Source organism: Balaenoptera borealis, assembly GCF_965194805.1.
Source record: "Balaenoptera borealis genome assembly, chromosome: 14".
NCBI classification, from domain to species: Eukaryota; Metazoa; Chordata; class Mammalia; order Artiodactyla; family Balaenopteridae; genus Balaenoptera; species Balaenoptera borealis.
In genome coordinates, this window is record NC_138875.1 from 71573569 (window position 1) to 71592485 (window position 18917).

The window sequence follows — 18917 nt, forward strand, 5'->3', positions numbered from 1 at the left end:
TCATTGGGGGAACTCCATCTGTCAGTATCTGAAAGCCTTTTCCCTTAGGTTGATCAATTTTCCCCAGAGGAGAGGAGTCCTCCAAACTCCTTCTGGGGTAGAGTGGGGCGGAGGTGGGGGGTGGTGGTTATAAGCTTGGCGGCAAGCAGAGGAGAGGGAATGTGGGTCTCACTGTTCCGTATGTATACTCTCGGTTTAGGACTGTCTCCCGAGCTCTGCCTGGTGTTGGAGAGTCCAGTGCCCCTCAGGTTCAGCCTCTCCAGAGATAATCCTGAGTCTCTGCCTGGGTGAATAATGGGATCCAAGGGCCTAACTGCTTCTTACGCACAGGCTTCCAAACAATCCTGTGTTTTCATTTCCACCCAGGGCTCCCCCTTTCCTGATGGCTTCTTGTTCCCATGCCTCTCTGGGGTTCATGCCACCAGCCACTTGCCTCTTGACTCTCCTCCCACCGACACTTAGTTCTCTGCCTTCTTTCACCTGTTGATTCAGTTGCCACTCGCCTGCCTGCTTTCTGTCGTCTAAAATTTGTTGGCATCTCTTGCCTAACATTGTTGCTCCTGTTCTCTTTCTTTGTGGGCTTACACCTTTTGAAAGTATTTGCTGTTATTTTAGTGAGGTTTTGGGAAAGGAAGGAAGTAGATGGATAGATAGTAGATGGTAGAAGGAAGTAAATGTGCAAATGGGTGTGGTTCTATTCCACTAAAAATTTTAAAAATTATGAACAAAGCTGTTGCTCAAAAATTTTTTCAAACTAAAGAAATGTGTAATACAGGAAATACTAGTCTCCTGGTAATAACAATCCCTCCCTGAGACAGAACCACTGGTAACAGTTTAGTATTTTGGAGATCTTTTCAGGCTTTTAATTTGTATAATATAATAACTTATATATGTACACATACATGTATGCATATAGATAGATATGTTTTTATGTATACATACAAATATGTTGCTGTGTGCATACATTTTATACATATATATTTGGTGTATATTATATTAATTCCAACATATGAGTCCTGGAAATACAAAAAAAAAAATTAGCTTTAAAAAAGAGTTTAGGGGCTTCCCTGGTGGCGCAGTGGTTAAGAATCCTCCTGCCAGTGCAGGGGACACGGGTTCGAGCCCTGGTCCGGGAAGATCCCACATGCCGTGGAGCAACTAAGCCCATGCGCCATAACTACTGAGCCTGCGCTCTAGAGCCCACAAGGCACAACTACTGAGCCCGTGTGCCACAACTACTGAAGCCCATGTGCCTAGAGCCTGAGCTCCGAAACAAGAGAAGTCACCGCAATGAGAAGCCCACACACTGCAACAAAGAGTGCCCCCGCTCGCTGCAACTAGAGAAACCCCGCGCGTAGCAACAAACAACCAAAGCAGCCAAAAATAAATAAATAAAATAAATTTTAAAAAAAGAGAGTTTAGGGGATTTCACTGGTGATCCAGTGGTTAAGACTTCATGCTTCCCCTGTAGGGGGCGGGGGTTCAATCCCTGGTCAGGGAACTAAAACCCCACGTGCTGCAGCATGGCCCCAAAAAATAGTAATAAAAAATAATAAATAAAAAAATAAATTTTAAAAAGGTTAAAAAACATATCATACCTACCACAAGGTAGCTATATTTTTTCATCCAGCAATTTTTCTGGAGCATCTTCCATTTCAGTATCTTTTGCTCTACTCTATTCATTAAAAAATTACTGAGTAGCGTTGATTGAATTTAAGCTGTCCCCTTTTGATGGGTACTTATGGTGATTTTCTCTTTTTATTTATTACTATGAACAACAGTGAGGTGAATTTCTTTTATTTTTATTTTTTTCCATTCTTTTTCAAATTCTTTTCCCGTTTAGGTTATTACAGAATATTGAGCAGAGTTCCCTGTGCTATACAGTAGGTCCTTGCTGGTTATCTATTTAATTTAATTAATTAATTTAAATTCTTATCTTTATTTATTTATTTTATTTTATTTATTTTTGGCTGTGTTGGGTCTTCGTTGCTGTGCACGGGCTTTCTCTAGTTGTGGTGAGCGGGGGCTACTCTTTGTTTCAGTGCGCGGGCTTCTCATTGAGGTGGCTTCTCTTGTGGAGCACGGGCTCTAGGTGTGTGGGCTTCAGTAGTTGTGGCACATGGGCTAAGTTGCTCCGCGACATGTGGGATCTTCCTGGACCAGGGCTTGAACCCATGCCCCTCCATTGGCAGGAGGATTCTTAACCACTGCGCCACCAGGGAAGCCCTGGTTATCTATTTTAAATATAGCAGTCAATCCCAAATTCCCAGTCTGTTCTTCTCCCCCAGCCTTCCCCCCTGGTAACCATAAGTTCATTCTCTAAGTCTGTGAGTCTGTTTCTGTTTGTAGATAAGTTCATTTGTATCTTTTTTTTTTTTTTTTTTAGATTCTGCATATAAGTGATATCATATGCTATTTGTCTTTCTTTGACTTACTTCACTTAGTATGGTAATCTCCAGGTCCATCCATGTTGCTACAAATGGCATTTTTTCATTCTTTTTTATGGCTGAGTTATATTCTATTGTATATTTATGTACCACATCTTCTTAATCCATTCATCTGTCGATGGACATTTAGGTTGCTTCCATGTCTTGGCTATTGTTTTTTTTGTTTTTTAAAGTATTTATTTATTTATTTAGGCTGCAAAGGGTCTTAGTTGCGGCATGCTGGATCTTCGTTGTGGCATGCAGGCTTCTTAGTTGGGGCATGCAGGCTTTTAGTTGCAGCATGTGGAATCTAATTCCCCAACCAGGGATCAAACCCAGGCCCCCACATTGGGAGCATGGAGCCCTACCCACTGGACCACCCGGAAGTCCCATGTCTTGGCTGTTGTAAATAATGCTGCAATAAACATTGGGAGGTGAATTTCTCTATGTATAGTTTTGCCAGCCAGTTTTTTAAAACCTGTGAGTGGGTGAGGATGAAGGACATGTTAGTAACCTACAGAACCATGAAAAGAAATTTGGAGTGACTGACAGGCCAGAGTTCCTGAGTTACCAGTCTTCTTGACCATGCCTGTTAGCATCAGCACAATCTCACTGTCCTGCTGCTTTCTTTCTTAGTAGCTTTTTCCCTTCTTATTTTCTCTTCTCTTTTGCTCTTGTTATAACTCCGCTAGTCTGATTTCAGTTAAACTAATATATTCTGTTAAGTCCTAGGAATACCATTAGGCATTTGCTTATTTTATAACTTTTAATCTCCTGGGTATGTAAATGAGAAGTGTAGCTACTATCTTTTACTAATCAAATATATTTTTTAGTCTGGTGAATGAAAAAAATTGAGAATGTTAATTCTCAACTCACTTATGGTATTTGAAAAGTCAGATTTTTTCACTTTCACCTCTTTAATTGGTAAGATCTAGAGTATAAAATTTTTTAGCCTCATTTCTAGTTTAAGTAGTTCTAACGTTTTGATCTGAAAAAGTTAAATATGTCTATTTTTAATCTATTTTGGTGTTATCAAATAATGAACCACACTTTTCTATGAGAAAGCAATGGCCATATGAAACGGTGATTTGGGAGTAGATACCAGCTCCAACATTGTCAGTTATGTCTCTCTGATTTTTTTTTCATTGCCCTAGGTTTTACTATGAGCAAAGAATTCTGCAGAAGGTCTTTGAAGAATGGAAAGAAGAGTGGTGGGTTTCCCATCGAGAGTGGAAACTCCGCGTTCGAGCTGACTGTCACTATAGGTAGGATTTCATGTTACGTTACTTTAATTTTACTGATACACGTTATCAGATAATTACTTGTTGGCATGTTTCTGGTCAAAAGGATAGAAGTTTTTTTTCTGGTTTTATTGAGATATAATTGACATATATTAATTACTGTATGAGTTTTAGGTCTACAGAATAAAGGTTTGACTTACATATTATGAAATGATTACCACAATAAGTTTAGTTAATGTTTATCATCTCATATAGATACAATAAAAAGAAAAGGGAAAAAAAAAGAAAAAAATTTTCTCCTTGTAATGAGAACTTCTAGGATTTACTTACTGTCTTAACAACTTCCATATATATCATACAGCAGTAGTAACTATAGTCATCATGTTGTACATTACATCCCTAGAACTTCTTTGTCTCATAACTGGAAGTTTGTATCTTTTGACTGCCGCCCCCAACCCACCTGGCCTCTGGTAACCACAAATCTGATCTTTTTCTGAGTTTTTTTTTTTTTTTTTTTTTTAAGATTCCACATATAAGTGAGATCATATAGTATTTGTCTTTCTCTGTCTGACATATTTCACTTACCCTAATGCCCTCGAGGTCCATCCATGTTGTCGCAAATGGCAGGGTTTCCTCTTTTTTTTTAATGTATATGTTTTTACGGGGTTTCCTCATTTTTTAATGGCTGAGTAAATTCCATTGTATATAGATACCACAACTTTACCCATTCATCCACCTTTGGACACTTAGGTTGTTTCCCTGTCGTGGCTATTGTAAATAATGCTGCTGTGAACACGGTGGTGCAGATATCTTTTCAAGTTAGTGTTTTTGTTTCCTTTGGATATATTCCCAGAAGTGGGATTGCTGGATTGTCTGGTAGTTCTATTTTTAATTTTTTAAAGATCCTGCATACTGTTTTCCTTGGTGGCTATACCAATTTACAATCCTACCAACAGTCCACAAGGTTCCCTTTTCTCCATATCCTCACCAGTGTGTGTTATCTCTTGTCTTTTTTTTTTCTTTTTTATGTCTTATTTTTTGGAGACCTAATTTCCTACTTTTCCTTTTTTTAATTGAGGTAAAATTGGTTTATAACATTATATAAATTTAGGTGCACATTATAATTCTATCTTGTCTTTTTGATGATGGCCATTTTAACAGGTGTGTGGTGATTTTGATCTCATTGTGATTTTGATTTATATTTTCCTAATGACTAGTAGTGTTGAGCATTTTTTCATGTACTTGTTGACCATTTGTATATCTCCTTTGGAAAAATGTCTGTTTAGGTCCTTTGCCCACTTTTAAATTGGATTATTCTTTTTTTTGCTATTGAGTTATATGAGTTCTTCATATATTTTGGATATTAATCCCTTATCAGCTATATGGGTTGCAAATATTTTTTTCCCATTTTGTAGGTTGTCTTTTTCACTTTGTTGGCTGTGTCTTTTGCTGTGCATAAGCCTTTTGGTTTGCTGTAGTCCCACTTGTTTATGTTTTATTTTGTTGCTTGTGCTTTAGGTGTCATATCCAAAAAATCATTGCTAAGACTTATGTGAAGGAGCTTTTTTCCTATATTTTCTTCTAGGAATTTCATGGTTTCAGGTCTTGCATTTAAGTCTTTAATCCATTTCTGGTTAATGAGTGGTGTTAGATATGAATCTAGTTTCATTCTTTTACATGTGAATATCCAGTTTTCCCAGCACCATTTATTGAAGAGACTGTCTTTTTTCCATTGAATATTCTTGGCTCCCTTGTCAAATATTAGATGACGGTATATACTTGGGTTAATTTTGGGGCTCTCAACTCTATTCCATTAGTCTGTTTGTTTTTATGCCAGTGCCATAATATACTATAGCTTGAAAACAGGAAGTGTGATGCCTCCTGCTTTGTTCTTTCTCTGGATTGCTTTGACTATTTGGGGTCTTTTGTGGTTCCACATAAATTTTAGGATTGTTTTTTCTACTTTTGTAAACATGCCATTGGAATCTTGATAGGGATTGTATTGAATCTATAGATGGCTTTTGGTAGTACTAACATTTTAACAATATTTTTCCAATTCATGGACATGGAATACCTTTCCATTTATTTGTCTTCTTTGATTTCTTTCATTAATGTCTTGTAGTTTTCAGAGTAGAGACCTTTCACCTCCTTGGTTAAATTTATTCCTAAGCTTTTTGTTATTTTTGATGCTATTGTAAATGAGATTGATTTATTTCTTTTTCAGATAATTTGTTGTTATTGTATAGAATTGCTACTTAGTTTTTTACGTTAATTTTATATCCTATGATTTTACTGAGTTCATTGATTAGATCTAACAATTTTTTGGTTGAGTCTCTAAGAGTTTCTGTATGTAAAATCATGGCATCTGCAAATAGAGACAGTTTTACTTCTTCCTTTCCAATTCCAATGCCTTTTCTTTCTTTTTTTTTTGTTTCCCAATTGCTCTGGCTAGGACTCCCAGTACTATGTTAAGTAGGAGTGGTGAGAGTGAGCACCCTTGTCCTGTTCCTGATCTTAGAGGAAAAGCTTTCAGCCTTTCTCCATTGAGTATGATGTTACCTGTGGGCTTATCATATGTGGCCTTTATTATATTGAGATACTGATGATCATATGGTTCTTTTCTTTCATTCTATTATGTGAGGTATCACATTGATTGAGTTTGTGGAGATTGGACCATCCTTGCAACGAGAAGAGTTTTGGATTATTTTCTGTATTTCTTCAAATTCTTTTTAGAGTAAGCAAGATCAAAGTCCTAAATTAAGACCAAGCACACAATACTGTGTGCATGTGAGCACATATACACAGAGATACCCCTCTAATTCAAGTAATCATTATGTAATGATCATGCTAATGATTTGAATAGGTTTTTCTCACTGACTCTCACTTCTATATAATTTCTAATTCTGTGTTTTAAAATAATAAAGTTGTTTTAATTTGTATTGATTGGGAGAAAATATATGCCCAATATAGAACATTAAGAAAATAGAAATAGAAAAAACTTTAAAATTTTATTTATTTATTTTTTTAGCAATAGAGAGAAGAAACTCTTAATCTTTGACATTTGTATTCCCAAGGATAAGTGGAAGAAAAAGTAAAAATTGGGAATTACATCACATACATATTTTTATACCTTTTTTAAAGTAAAAACTTAGTATGTCTTATACATTGTGTCTTTTTCAAATGGTATTCACTCATTATAATCATGTCTTTAAGCTCTTCGGGGCAGGGTTTCTGATTTATGGATATTTCAGATATCCATAAATATAGACATCGTTGAATCGTTCTATGAAGCTGGCAGAGTATGAAATCAAGTTTTAGGAAATGGGATAGTGAAGATATGGAGGGACTGACAGTCTTTTTTTTGGGGGGGGGGTGCTTTTTGGTTCTTTGCTGTGCGTGGCTTTCTCTAGTTGCAGCGAGGAGGGGCTACTCTTCCTTGCGGTGCGCAGGCTTCTCATTGTGGTGGCTTCTCTTGTTGCGGAGCGTGGGCTTCAGTAATTGTGGCTCGCGGGCTCTAGAGCACAGGCTCAGTAGTTGTGGCGCACGGGCTTAGTTGCTCTGCGGCATGTGGGATCTTCCCGGACCAGGGCTCGAACCTGTGTCCCCTGCATTGGCAGGTGGATTCTTAACCACTGCGCCACCAGGGAAGCCCTGGGACTGACAGTCTTAATGTGCATAATGTATGTATTGAGACAGAAAAGACAAAGGAGAACATTGACTGTGTTTTAGTGCAAAGGAGAGGTTATGTTTTACATGGTGTGGATGATTAAGATATGACTGTCATTCCAAATGCCACAGCTTTGTGGGTGCTGAAGGTGAAGTTATTCTAGGATAATTCACACCTTTCTTCCTTGGTAATAATATAAGGTGTGGAGAACGACACTCCAATTTTAGCTTAGGATATAGATTGGCTTTTATGTGTCAGAAGTGTTCCTGTTAATTTCTCCTAAGTACAGAACGGACTGGGTATGTCGGATTCGGAGTTGTTTTGTTCTAAAGAAACACCATTTGGTTTTTTGGCTCCTCAGATATTACTTGTACAACCTGATGTTCCAGACCTGGAAGACCTACATGCATCAGCAGCGGGAGATGAGGAACAGGTACCTGAGAGCCGAGGATCATGGTGAGAAAAGGAAGTACACGTCTAAAGAAAATGCCTCTGTTTATTTGTCTTTTTTTTCCTTTATTAAGATTTTATTTTTTAAGAGCAGTTTTAGGTTCACAGCCAAGTTGAGGGGAAGGTAGCAATTGCCCATACACCCCCTCCCCAACACATACATAGCCTCTCCCATTATCAGCATCCCCCATCAGTGTGGTACATTTGTTACAGCTGGTGAACTTACACTGATACATCATAATCACTCAAAGTCCATAGTTTACATTAGGCTGTATTTTCTTTGGTGAGGTGTCTATTAAGTTCTTTTGCCCATTTTTAATTGGATCGTTTGTTTTCTTGTTGAGTTTTAAGAGTTCTTTGTATATTTTGGATAATAATCCTTTGTCAGATGTGTCTTTTGCAAATATTTTCTTCCACTCTGTGGCTTGTCTTCTCATTCTCTTGACATTGTCTTTTGCAGAGCAGAAGTTTTTAATTTTAATGAAGTCCAGCTTATCAATTTTTTCTTTCATGGATGGTGCCGTTGGTGTTGTATCTAAAAAGTCATCACTATACCCAGGGTCATCTAGGTTTTCTCTTACGTTATCATCTAGAAGTTTTATAGTTTTGTGTTTTACATTTAGGTCTGTGATCCATTTTGAGTTAATTTTTATGAAGGGTGTAAGGTCTGTGTCTAGATCCTTTTTTGCCTGTGGATATCCAGTTGTTCCTATACCATTTGTTAAAAAGACTATCTTTGCTCCATTGTATTGCCTTTGCTCCTTTGTCAAAGATAAGTTGACTATATTTATGTGGGTCTGTTGCCAGGCTCTCTGCTGTGTTCCACTGATCTATTTGTCACTTCTTTTGTCAATATCACACTGTTTTGGTTACTGTAGCTTTATAGTAATTCTTCAACTCAGGTAGTGTCAGTCCTCCAGCCTTCTTCTTTAATATTGTGTTGGGTATTCCAGGTCTTTTGCCTCCATATAAATGTTATAATCAGTTTGTGATATCCACAGGATAACTTGCTGGGATTTTGGTTGGGATTGCATTGACTCTATAATCAGGTTGAGAAGAACTGACATCTTGACATATTGAGTCTTCCTATCCTGTACATGGATTCTCTCCCCATTTATTTAGTTCTTCTTTTATGTCTTTCATCACAGTTTTGTAGTTTCCTCACAGATTTTATATATGTTTTGTTAGATTTATACCTAAATATTTCATTTTTTGAGTGTTACTGTAAATGGTGGTGTATTTTTAATTTCAAATTCCACTTGTTCATTGCTGGTATATAGGAAATCAGTTGACTTTTGTATATTAACCTTGCATCCTGCAGCCTTGCTATGAATTGCTTATTAGTTCCAGGAGTTTTTTGTCAATTCTTTTTGGCTTCTTTACATAGACAGTCATGTCATTTGCAAACAAAGACAGTTTTATTTCTTCCTTCCCAATATATATACCTTTTATTGCTTTTGTCTTGTTGCATTAGCTAGAACTTCTTATATGTGATGTTGAAAAGGAGTGAGAGGGGTCGTCCTTGCCTTATACTTGATTAGTGGAAAAGCTTTTGAGTTTCTCACCATTAAGTATGATATAGGCTTTCTGTAGATATTCTTTATCAAGTTGAGGAAGATCCCCACTTTTCCTAGTTTACTGAGAGCCCAGATTTACTTTTGCCATCACAAAAGCTCAGAAGCTTTTGTGAAGGATGAGTACATTGTCTCTGAGAGAGAATAACTCCAAGTCAAAGGGAAGACTTGTTCGATTCCCTTTCCTGTTTTCCAGGATGTGTGATCTCTGAGCAGGAACTCCTGTGTGATCATATCCCTATGGTTTTCTCTATATGGCATGGTTTTGGCACCTACCACTCACTTAAGCATGATTTGTGTGAACTGGCTGTTCCTGCCCTGCTGGTGCAGTGTTCCAGCTGTGTTTCTCTCGCAGCACTTGGGACTGTTGTCTGTCTTGCTGCCATGTGTCACGTTGCAGTGCTTACTTCTGATCTTCTTTGTCCAGGTTGCCCCTTAGTGATCTTGTGGCCAGTTTAGCTCTGGTCAGTGTCTGATTCCTCGAGTTGCACCCAGAAACCCATGTGGGGAGCCTAAGGGAAAAAAGGCACTAACTTTCAAAATGATAATGCAGCCTGCTGTTTCTCATAGCCATTTCACATGAATGCCCTGCAGGCATCTCAAACTCAGCAAGTCCCCAGTACAGCTTGTCCACTGCTCCCCGTTTAGACCTGCTCTTCCTACTTTTCGTAGCTAAGCAAGAAACCTTACTTACGAATGGCTTCGTCGTAACAGCATTTAGTTATCTTCTCTTAAAACATGCCTCCCTGAGGTGTCCCTTGCACTCATCTTTTCTTTGCCAATGCCTGAGATTAAGCCTCATCCGTTTCCCCAGAGTATTATAAGTACCTCTTCTTTTATCTCCTTGCATTTATTTTCTTCTTTTCATAGATAATCTCGTTTACTCTTTGCAAACATACCTTGAAGGGAAGCACCATTTTGCAGATGAGAAACTCGTGTGAGGTTACTTAGCTCAGTGACAAGGTCAGTACTCAGGCCCAGCTTATCTTACTCAGGAGCCTAAACTCTAAGCTACAGCACCATACTAGTCCTTATTGCCCGAGATGTGCTGATTCCTGAGGTCTGAGGTGGGCCCAAAGAAGCTACATGTTAAATTCTTTTTCATATTTTGACTTGACTTGTCAACAACTATGAAATATAAAGTATAGCTCTAGTCATCCTGACCACATTTTGGAGAATGTCCTGAAAATGTTTTACATAATTTTATTTTCTCCTTTGTGTTCTAAAAAGAAAAGAAACTTATTTCGTCAGTGATGACTTTCATAATGAAAATGGAATTTACCACAAAGGGAGACCTATGGACTTTTGTGCCTCCCATATTTAGTAAATTCTCTTTCCTCCAGGATCATTACTGGTCCTTCTTATTCTGTTTCTCAAACAGATACAAACAGATACAGATAGTATCCTTTCCTTTTGTCTTGCTTATTGTACTTTACAATTATTGTTTCAAACAGCAAATTTTATAACATGACTTCTTCTTTTTTTTTTTTTCTTTTTTCACACACACACACTGTATTTTATTTTTACAAGAGATAAATAGACTGACACCAAGCATTGTACATGGATGACCACAACAAAAGCAACAATGATTGCAATTACCAAACATGAAACACACTCATACTATGTCATAATATTGACATTCAGTCTAGTAATCCTCCACTGTAACAGCTCCTTTACTTTGCAGTGAAAATTGATTTGTATATTCTTTGCCTCTGAGTCCTTGTGGGATTTTTTTTTTTTTTTTTAATTCAGACAGAAAGTCACAAAAATTATACTCATCCTCATCAGTTCACTCAGTCCCATGTAATTCATTTTTTTTTTCATCTTGATCTTTTGTTAGCACTTTTATGAGTTCATCAGTTTTTCATTAGAGTTCTGAAAATGCTTATTCATTCAGTTCAGCAGTACAGTCAGTTACCAGAAACCTGTACTTGTCAGAGTCTTTTCCATGAATTTCTTGAAGATGAAACCCTTTTATAGGAACATATTTGCAAAATCATCAGAGTACACCCAGAACTGTCTGTAAATGACAAAACACTTAAAAATGACCACGGTTAAAGATTTGATGAAAGTTCATAATAATGCAGTTCACAAGAAAATTAGTTATTTCTGAGATATACATTTTAAAGTAATAACTAGGATTATTATATAACATGACTTCTTCTTTAACTTTATATTATGGAAATTTAAAAATATCTACAAAATGGAAAGATGGAATAATGAACTTCCGTGTACCCATCATCCAGCTTCCAATAATTACCGACTCACACTAGTCTTGTTATATCCATATCCACATTCACTTCTCTGCTTCCTGTGTTATTTCATGTGTAAATATTGCAGAATATAACTCTAAAAAAAAAAGGACTTTTAAAATAAAAGATTTCTGAACAGTGCAGTACATTGATTTTCCTTTAAAAGTTTTGTAAATGTTATCACTTATATAACCATTCTTCACATCCTGCATCCTTATTAATTTTGTAGAGCTTCACAAGTTTTCCAGCAGAGGGCACTGGAGGAATTTAGATATTCAAAGGAAGGATGAGTCAGAGCTTTTGAACCTTTGTCTTAACCCAGAGTGATCCATCTCCCCCAGCCCCTTTTTGAAAATCTCTTTGGTGCATCTAGATGCGAAACAAAAGATGCGACAGGCCTGGAAGTCCTGGTTGATCTACGTGGTTTTTCGTAGGACCAAACTTCGGATGCAGACCACCGCCCTGGAGTTTAGACAGCGGAGTATTTTGTGGTGAGTGTGCTCCATTGCCCTACAGATAGCAGTGTTCATTTTACCTCAGCTTTGCTTTATGCTACTGGAAAACCAGCATAAAAACCCACCTTAAAACAATGTTTTGGGGATTTCCCTGGTAGTCCAGTGGTTAAGAATCTGCCTTCCAATGCAGGGGACGTGGGTTTGATCCCTGGTTGGGGAACTAAGATCCCGCATTCCGCGGGGCAAGTAAGACCACACGCTCTGGAGCCCGCGCGCCACAACTAGACAGAAGCCCGCGCGCCGCAACTAAGACCCAATCAGCCAAATAAATAAATATTTTAAAAAACCCCAAAAAACAAAAAACAATGTTTTGAACATAATTGATACCTAATAAATATTTATTGATAACTTGTTCAACATTAAGATCAGGTTTTCACCAAATCATAAGTAACACTAATTGAGTACTTACTAGTAAACCCTGTGTTAAGTTTCTGTGTGTGTTAATTTTTTAATGTAAAGTGTCTCATTTAATCCTTACCATAAACTATAAAATAAGTACTGTTATTGCACAGATTAAGATATATGAGCTCAAGCAAGTTACTCAACCTTTCTGAGACTTACTATATAAGATGTAATTAGCAGAACTAGGGCTCACCCACCCATCTCTCTGATGCCAAAGCTCATGCTCTTAACTGCTGTCTTGCACTGCATCTCAGCAGCATTGTCCACACATTGGAGGGTGAGTTAGTCCACTCTGAAAGCCAGGTGTGTGTAGCAGTGAGCTGCTTTATAATGGGACTGATTCCACTGTGCATTGTTCCCAGTGGTCCTCTGGTGTCCCAAATGGCAGTGTCTTCAAAGCTCAGTTCCAGAGCATGTCTGTAGTGTCTAAGGCTGGATCTGGCCTTAGGAACCATCTGTTTCCAACCCTTAACTGGCAGCTCTAGAACTGTTTCTTGGCTGTTTAGGGAGAGGGACTTGAGCTCAGGGTCTGAGGCCCAGCCCTCACTGCCCTTCTCTTTTCTGGCTGGCCTTGCTCTGACTGGTCGCATCTTCGATTTGCTCTCTGACAGGGTGTGGTGGAGCACGTGGAGACGGCAACTGGGACAGGTCCGCCTGGGCCGTGCCCTCCATGCCTCGGCTGTGAAGCACAGGGCCTGGAGCCTCCAGCTGCAGGTGAGTCCAGCAGACTCGGGCTTTGGTGTCCTCTGTCCACGTCGTCAGGCACCATAACCACAATGGGAGCTTGGGCCCTCTCTGCTGGGCCCTCCCTGCAGCTCAAGCGATGGAAGGGGGGAGTGGGAGGCAACTTGGAAGGCTGGACTCTTCAACAGACAGAGGCCGCTGGAAGGAATATGCTAGATGTGATTGCTAGTGATCTTTAGAGAGCTCCTGTTAATTGTGGAGCCGGAACGGGATTTATGAATTAATTATAAATATGTTTAAAGAAACAGCAGTATATTCTTTATTTCCTCGTTACTCTTTTCCTACAGCAAATTAGAAAACGAGGGCAGAAAAGAAACTAAGACTGAAAAGAAAACCTGGCTTTTTCATATAATTTTGCTTATTTCTTAGAGTTCCTTTTGGGAAAGCCACTAGCTTTTGGTCAGTTATAAAGGCTTAACATCTGTACCAAACGTATGCTGTGGTGAAGCTTTTTTATGGCCTTTGATAAGCTTTCTGAATTTCTGTCACTTTTTAGTGTCTCCTGGGTACTTATAGGGCTGCCAAGTCAGTCATAGAGAATAGAACAGGGAGGAGGAGAAAAAGAAGTGCGTGTTACTATATTGTAGGAGTAATAACTTCTTTTTTCCATTTATTTATTGATTTATTTTTGGCTGCATTGGGTCTTCGTTTTTGCGCACGGGCTTTCTCTAGTTGCGGCGAGCAGGGGCTACTCTTCGTTGCGGTGAGCGGGCTTCTCATTGCGGTGGCTTCTCTTGTTGCAGAGCACAGGCTCTAGGCATGCAGGCTTCAGTAGTTGTGGCACGTGGGCTCAGTAGTTGTGGCTCGTGGGCTCTAGAGCTCAGGCTTGGTAGCTGTGGCACATGGGCTTAGTTGCTCTGTGACATGTGGGATCTTCCCGGACCAGGGCTCGAACCTGTGTTCCCTGCATTGGCAGGCGGATTCTTAACCACTGCACCACCAGGGAAGTCCCTGTAGGAGTAATAGCTTTTTAATCTGACAACATTTTGTATCATCCATGCGAGAATATGCAATATATGGAGATCATATGCAAACAGCATAGATTGGGGTCAGCAAACTTGCCCACGGATCAGATTTGGCCAGCTGATTGTTGTTGTAAATAAAGTTTTATTGGCATGCAGTTACACCTGTTCATTTATGTATTGTCTAAGCTGCTTTCAGGCTACAACGGTGAAGTTGAGTAGTTGCAACAGAGACCATGTGGCCTGCAAAGCCTAAAAAAATTATTATCTGACCCTTTAAGAAAAGAATATGCCGACCTCTGAACTCATAAGGTCTTCTGAAGCAGTAGCAAGGAAATAGACTTAGTTCTTGCCAGTGATAATAAAGGTAACAAGAACAGCAGGAGCAGTAATAGTATTTATTGTGGTCTTACTGTCCTAGGTGCTGGACTAAGTGCTTTACATGTGTTATCTCAATTTTCAAAATTATTATTATTTTTTTAAATAAATTTATTTATTTATATTTATTTTTGGCTGTGTTGGGTCTTCGTTTCTGTGCGAGGGCTTTCTCCAGTTGCGGCGAGTGGGGGCCACTCTTCATCGCGGTGCGCGGGCCTCTCACCATCGCGGCATCTCCTGTTGCGGAGCACAGGCTCCAGACGTGCAGGCTCAGTAGTTGTGGCTCACGGGCTTAGTTGCTCCGTGGCATGTGGGGTCTTCCCAGACCAGGGCTCGAACCCGTGTCCCCTGCATTGGCAGGCAGATTCTTAGCCACTGCGCCACCAGGGAAGCCCCAAAATTATTTTTTAAATCCCGTATTATTATAGGTTAAAGAACTCGAATGAGGGTCATGCACCTAGCAAAGGTCAGAGCCAGTATTTGAACCGAGGCAGCCTGAAAAGTGCAGAGCCGTTCCTTTAACTATCATGCTGCCTTGTCCTCAGTAGACTTGTGCTCTCAGGAGGGAGAGGGAACTATGAATGTGAAAATGCCAGAAGCATAGGAACATAATGAGGCTGGTTTTCTGTCGCTGATGGACTCCAGCTATGTGAGCGCTCGTCCCTTTCAGATAGTCACTTTGAGAGCCTGTAAACTCATTCCACTGGTGCCGCTATTGCTCAGAACACTTTTAGAATTCCTTTTTTGACTGTTGCCTTCAAAGCTTGCAACAACAGATTTGAATGAATATTTTTAGTGATAGCAGGTTTTCGTGGTTTGAGGTTGGATTTAACTTAGAAGACAGCCGAGAGTCATTCAGAATCAAATCCAATGAAAAACGTGAGCAATCAAGATAACACTGATACGGACCACACTATATGAGACTCTAAGGCAAATTTTATAGTGCAGATTATAAATAAAATCCTTGTCTGATAAATACCATATGATTTACCAAGAACTTAAATTTAAGTCATTTCTCTTAATCCTCACAGCATCTCTGAACTAGGCAGGGCAGACGTCATGAGATATGTGAAATTTTAAAAAATTAAATTATGTACTTCAAAATAAAAACATTAAATATAAAACATGTTTTAAAAATACTAACAGATATCCAAGTACCCAACATACAGGTTTAAAAGGTGTTAGCATTTTCCATACTTGCCCCAGAATTTAATGTAATTTAATGTAATTAAATTCACAGTTCAAGCCTTCCCCTTCCTTCCTTCTGCCACCTTTCCTCCTTAGAGATAACCTGTACCCTGATACTGAAGTCCTCATTTTCTTGTGTTCTTTTGCACTTGTAAAAATGTGTGCATACATACACATAAAGAATAAATGTTCTGACTTTGTGTTGTTAGGAAACTTATGAATGGTGTCATACTGTACATTTACTTTGCAGCTTGCTTTTTTTTTAATGCAACAGTGTATTTTTGAGGTTTATCCATGTTGATACATAGAGATCTGTTAACTACCTATAATATGCCTTTGTACTGAATAAGGCTCAGTTTACCTGCTCAGTGCTGCTGAACTGTTGATTCCTTCTGATTACGTTTTTTACAATTACAAACAATGTGGCAGACAGCACTCTTAAACACAGATCCCTGTGCAAGAGTCTGAGTTTCTCTTGTTCCTGGAAGTGAAACTTCTTTGGGTATCATCTCGTCATCCTTATCAAGCATCACCCATTTGCTCCAGTGCTGTGCCAGTTTATGTGCTAAAATTTCGGTTCCCATTTCTTTTGGCCTCATCAGCACTTTGCATTGTCAAACTTGGTCATTTTCATCAGTTTGATAGGTCTGAAGTGGTAATTCCTTGTTGCTTTAATTTACATTTCGCTGATTCCTAGTGAAGCCCAGCATCTTTTCAGATGCTTGTTTGCCATTTGAGTTTCTGTTTTTCAGCTTGTTACTATCCCTCACTCCTTTTTTTCTGTTGGGTTATTTGGCTTTTTCTGCTCTGTGGACATTGTTGTAGATTCTGCTTACTAATCTTTTGACTATTAGGTACATTGCAAGTATTTTCTTCTAGCCCATAGCTTGTTTTTTTGCTTTGTTTATGGTGCTTTTTTTTTCATACAAGTGTTATTATTTTCAGTGTACCTAATTCTTGTATCTTATGGTTTGGTCTTTAATCCATCTTGGGTTTAATTTTATAAATTGTGTGTAACAGGGTCTTAGTTTGTCATTTTCCTTATGGATAATTTCTGCAGCACTGTTTACTGGTTAGTTCATCCTTTATCTTTTTTATACTATTAGTCCACCTCCATTATAGAGCAAGGTCCCATTTGTTCATGGGTCTATTCTGGGCTCTGTATTCCATTGGTCTATTTGTCTATCTATGAGCCAGTACACACTGTTTTGATTATGATTTAATGAAGCAGGTAGGAAAGAACAAAGGTTCTCTAGTCAGACTGCCCAGGTGGAAATTCTGCTGCCATTACCTATTAGCTTTGTGCCTTTTTTAATGAGTTACCTAATCTCCCTGTACCTTAGACTTCTTTTGTTTTTTAATATTGCATTTTGGTTTTTATTTTTTATTGCATTTTATTTTTTATTTTTTAATTTTATTTTTTTTATACAGCAGGTTCTCATTAGTTATCTATTTTATACATATTAGTGTATATATGTCAATCCCAGTCTCCCAATTCATCCCACCACCCCCCCCACCTTAGATTTCTTATCTGTAAGTAAGTAATAATGGTACCGACCTCATAGGATTGTTGAGGATTAAGTGTGGTGATACATGTAATATGCTTAGAGCAATGCTTTGAGTATGGAAATCCTCAGTAAATGCTAACTGTTCATTACTACTCCTGATCTTACTGTATAGCTCTTAAGTTTTCATATATGGAAAGAGAGCTTCTTTATTCTTGTTCTTTTTAAAAATTGTCTTGGCAGTTGTTCTTTACTCTTATTAATTTTAGGATCAACTCGTCAAGTTCCACAACAAAGTCTACTAGGATTTTTTATTATAGTACACTGACTTTTTACATTAGATTGGAGAATATTGTCATGTTTGTGATGTTGAGTCACCCTGCCCGTGAGCTTGATGTAGCGTGAGAGGGAGAGTAGGAAAGATTAGGCCATGAGGTGACAAGGAGGCAGATGTAATAGTAAGGCTCTGCAGGCTGTGCCCACAAAGGCTTTGGCTCTTTTTCCAGGGGAGGGGGAAGCTACTGGCTTTGAGAGGAAGAGTGGTGTGATCACACCCCTGCTCTTAACAGGCTCCCTCTGGTTCATCGTGTGCTGCCTTTTAAGGAAGGGAGAGAGAGAGAGAGAGATGAGAGAGAGGGAGAGAGTGTGTGTGTGTGTGTGTGTGTGTGTGTGTGTGTTATATTTTCAAGAAGAAACAATGGAAAAATAAACCAAAAACTAAGGAAAAGTGGTTACCTATGGGGGAAGGGAGGGAACAAAATACTTCTATGCATTTACTTTGTTACATAGGTTTAACTTTGGAACCATGTAAATATTTGATATAATTAAAAACAAAAAATTAATCAAAAAGGAAATGAACCAATCCCTAGGATTTTAGAACACACTGAAACAAACTTATATCAAGTTTGTAGCAATGACTACAAAGAGAAAAGAATTACTTTAAAATACAATAGTTTGGCTGTTCATCCCAAGTGGGATGTGTTCTAAGGACACAAAGAACTACTAAGAGATCTAAAATTGCATTCAGTGGTCTTATTGTAAGTAGCAGGTTTGGATTGTTGTGTTGAATCTGTTACAGCTACATTGTAAGATAAAACAAATAACTATGGCTGTGTCATTAGGAAGCACGATTTTCAGTGTAAAAGGAAAGATTATAGGTACAAAATCAGAAATTAAACAAAAGCCCTGTTATCTGAAATTGGAAATGTCAATATCAGTATGGACTCATGATTTTTTTCCCTAAAATAGTGAATTTCTAACTCTATTTACTGAAAAGATTTAAATGCTTTATTACTGGCACTGCTTCTAGCATCCCCAGTGCCCAAGTTGTGGTCTCTTCTATTTCCCACTAAAGGGAACTGAGGCTTTTTGGAGAAATGGCTGATTCCAGGTATAGAGCAGGAAATAGACATCATAAGCCTAGGAGATAGTGTGCAGGAGTATGAGGAAATGAACAGAGGTTAATGGGGTTGTGTCAGAAGGACTCCCATAGGCTTAAGATAGAACAATTTGAGCATCGAAAAGAATAATGACTGCCGTGGATTGAAAACATATCAAATATGTAAAAATTCATGCATTCATAATGAGAAAAAAAAAGGAGTTCATTGGTCACA

General features: G+C 38.5%; 1 protein-coding gene across 6 annotated transcripts in view; it reads left to right on the forward strand.

Moving 5' to 3' along the window:
• SFI1 (SFI1 centrin binding protein) overlaps positions 1-18917 on the forward strand; it is an 80462-nt gene that overhangs the window by 23411 nt on the left and 38134 nt on the right. For all 6 annotated transcript variants that reach the window (XR_014233862.1, XM_082353061.1, XM_082353060.1 and 3 more), the window contains exons 5-8: positions 3581-3691; positions 7696-7790; positions 11984-12101; positions 13139-13241. Coding sequence is in view for 5 of the 6 variants with exons in the window: in XM_082353061.1 (XP_082209187.1) it covers positions 3581-3691; positions 7696-7790; positions 11984-12101; positions 13139-13241 (427 nt within the window). In the remaining variant the exon portion in view is untranslated. The remainder of the gene's footprint in view (positions 1-3580; positions 3692-7695; positions 7791-11983; positions 12102-13138; positions 13242-18917) is intronic.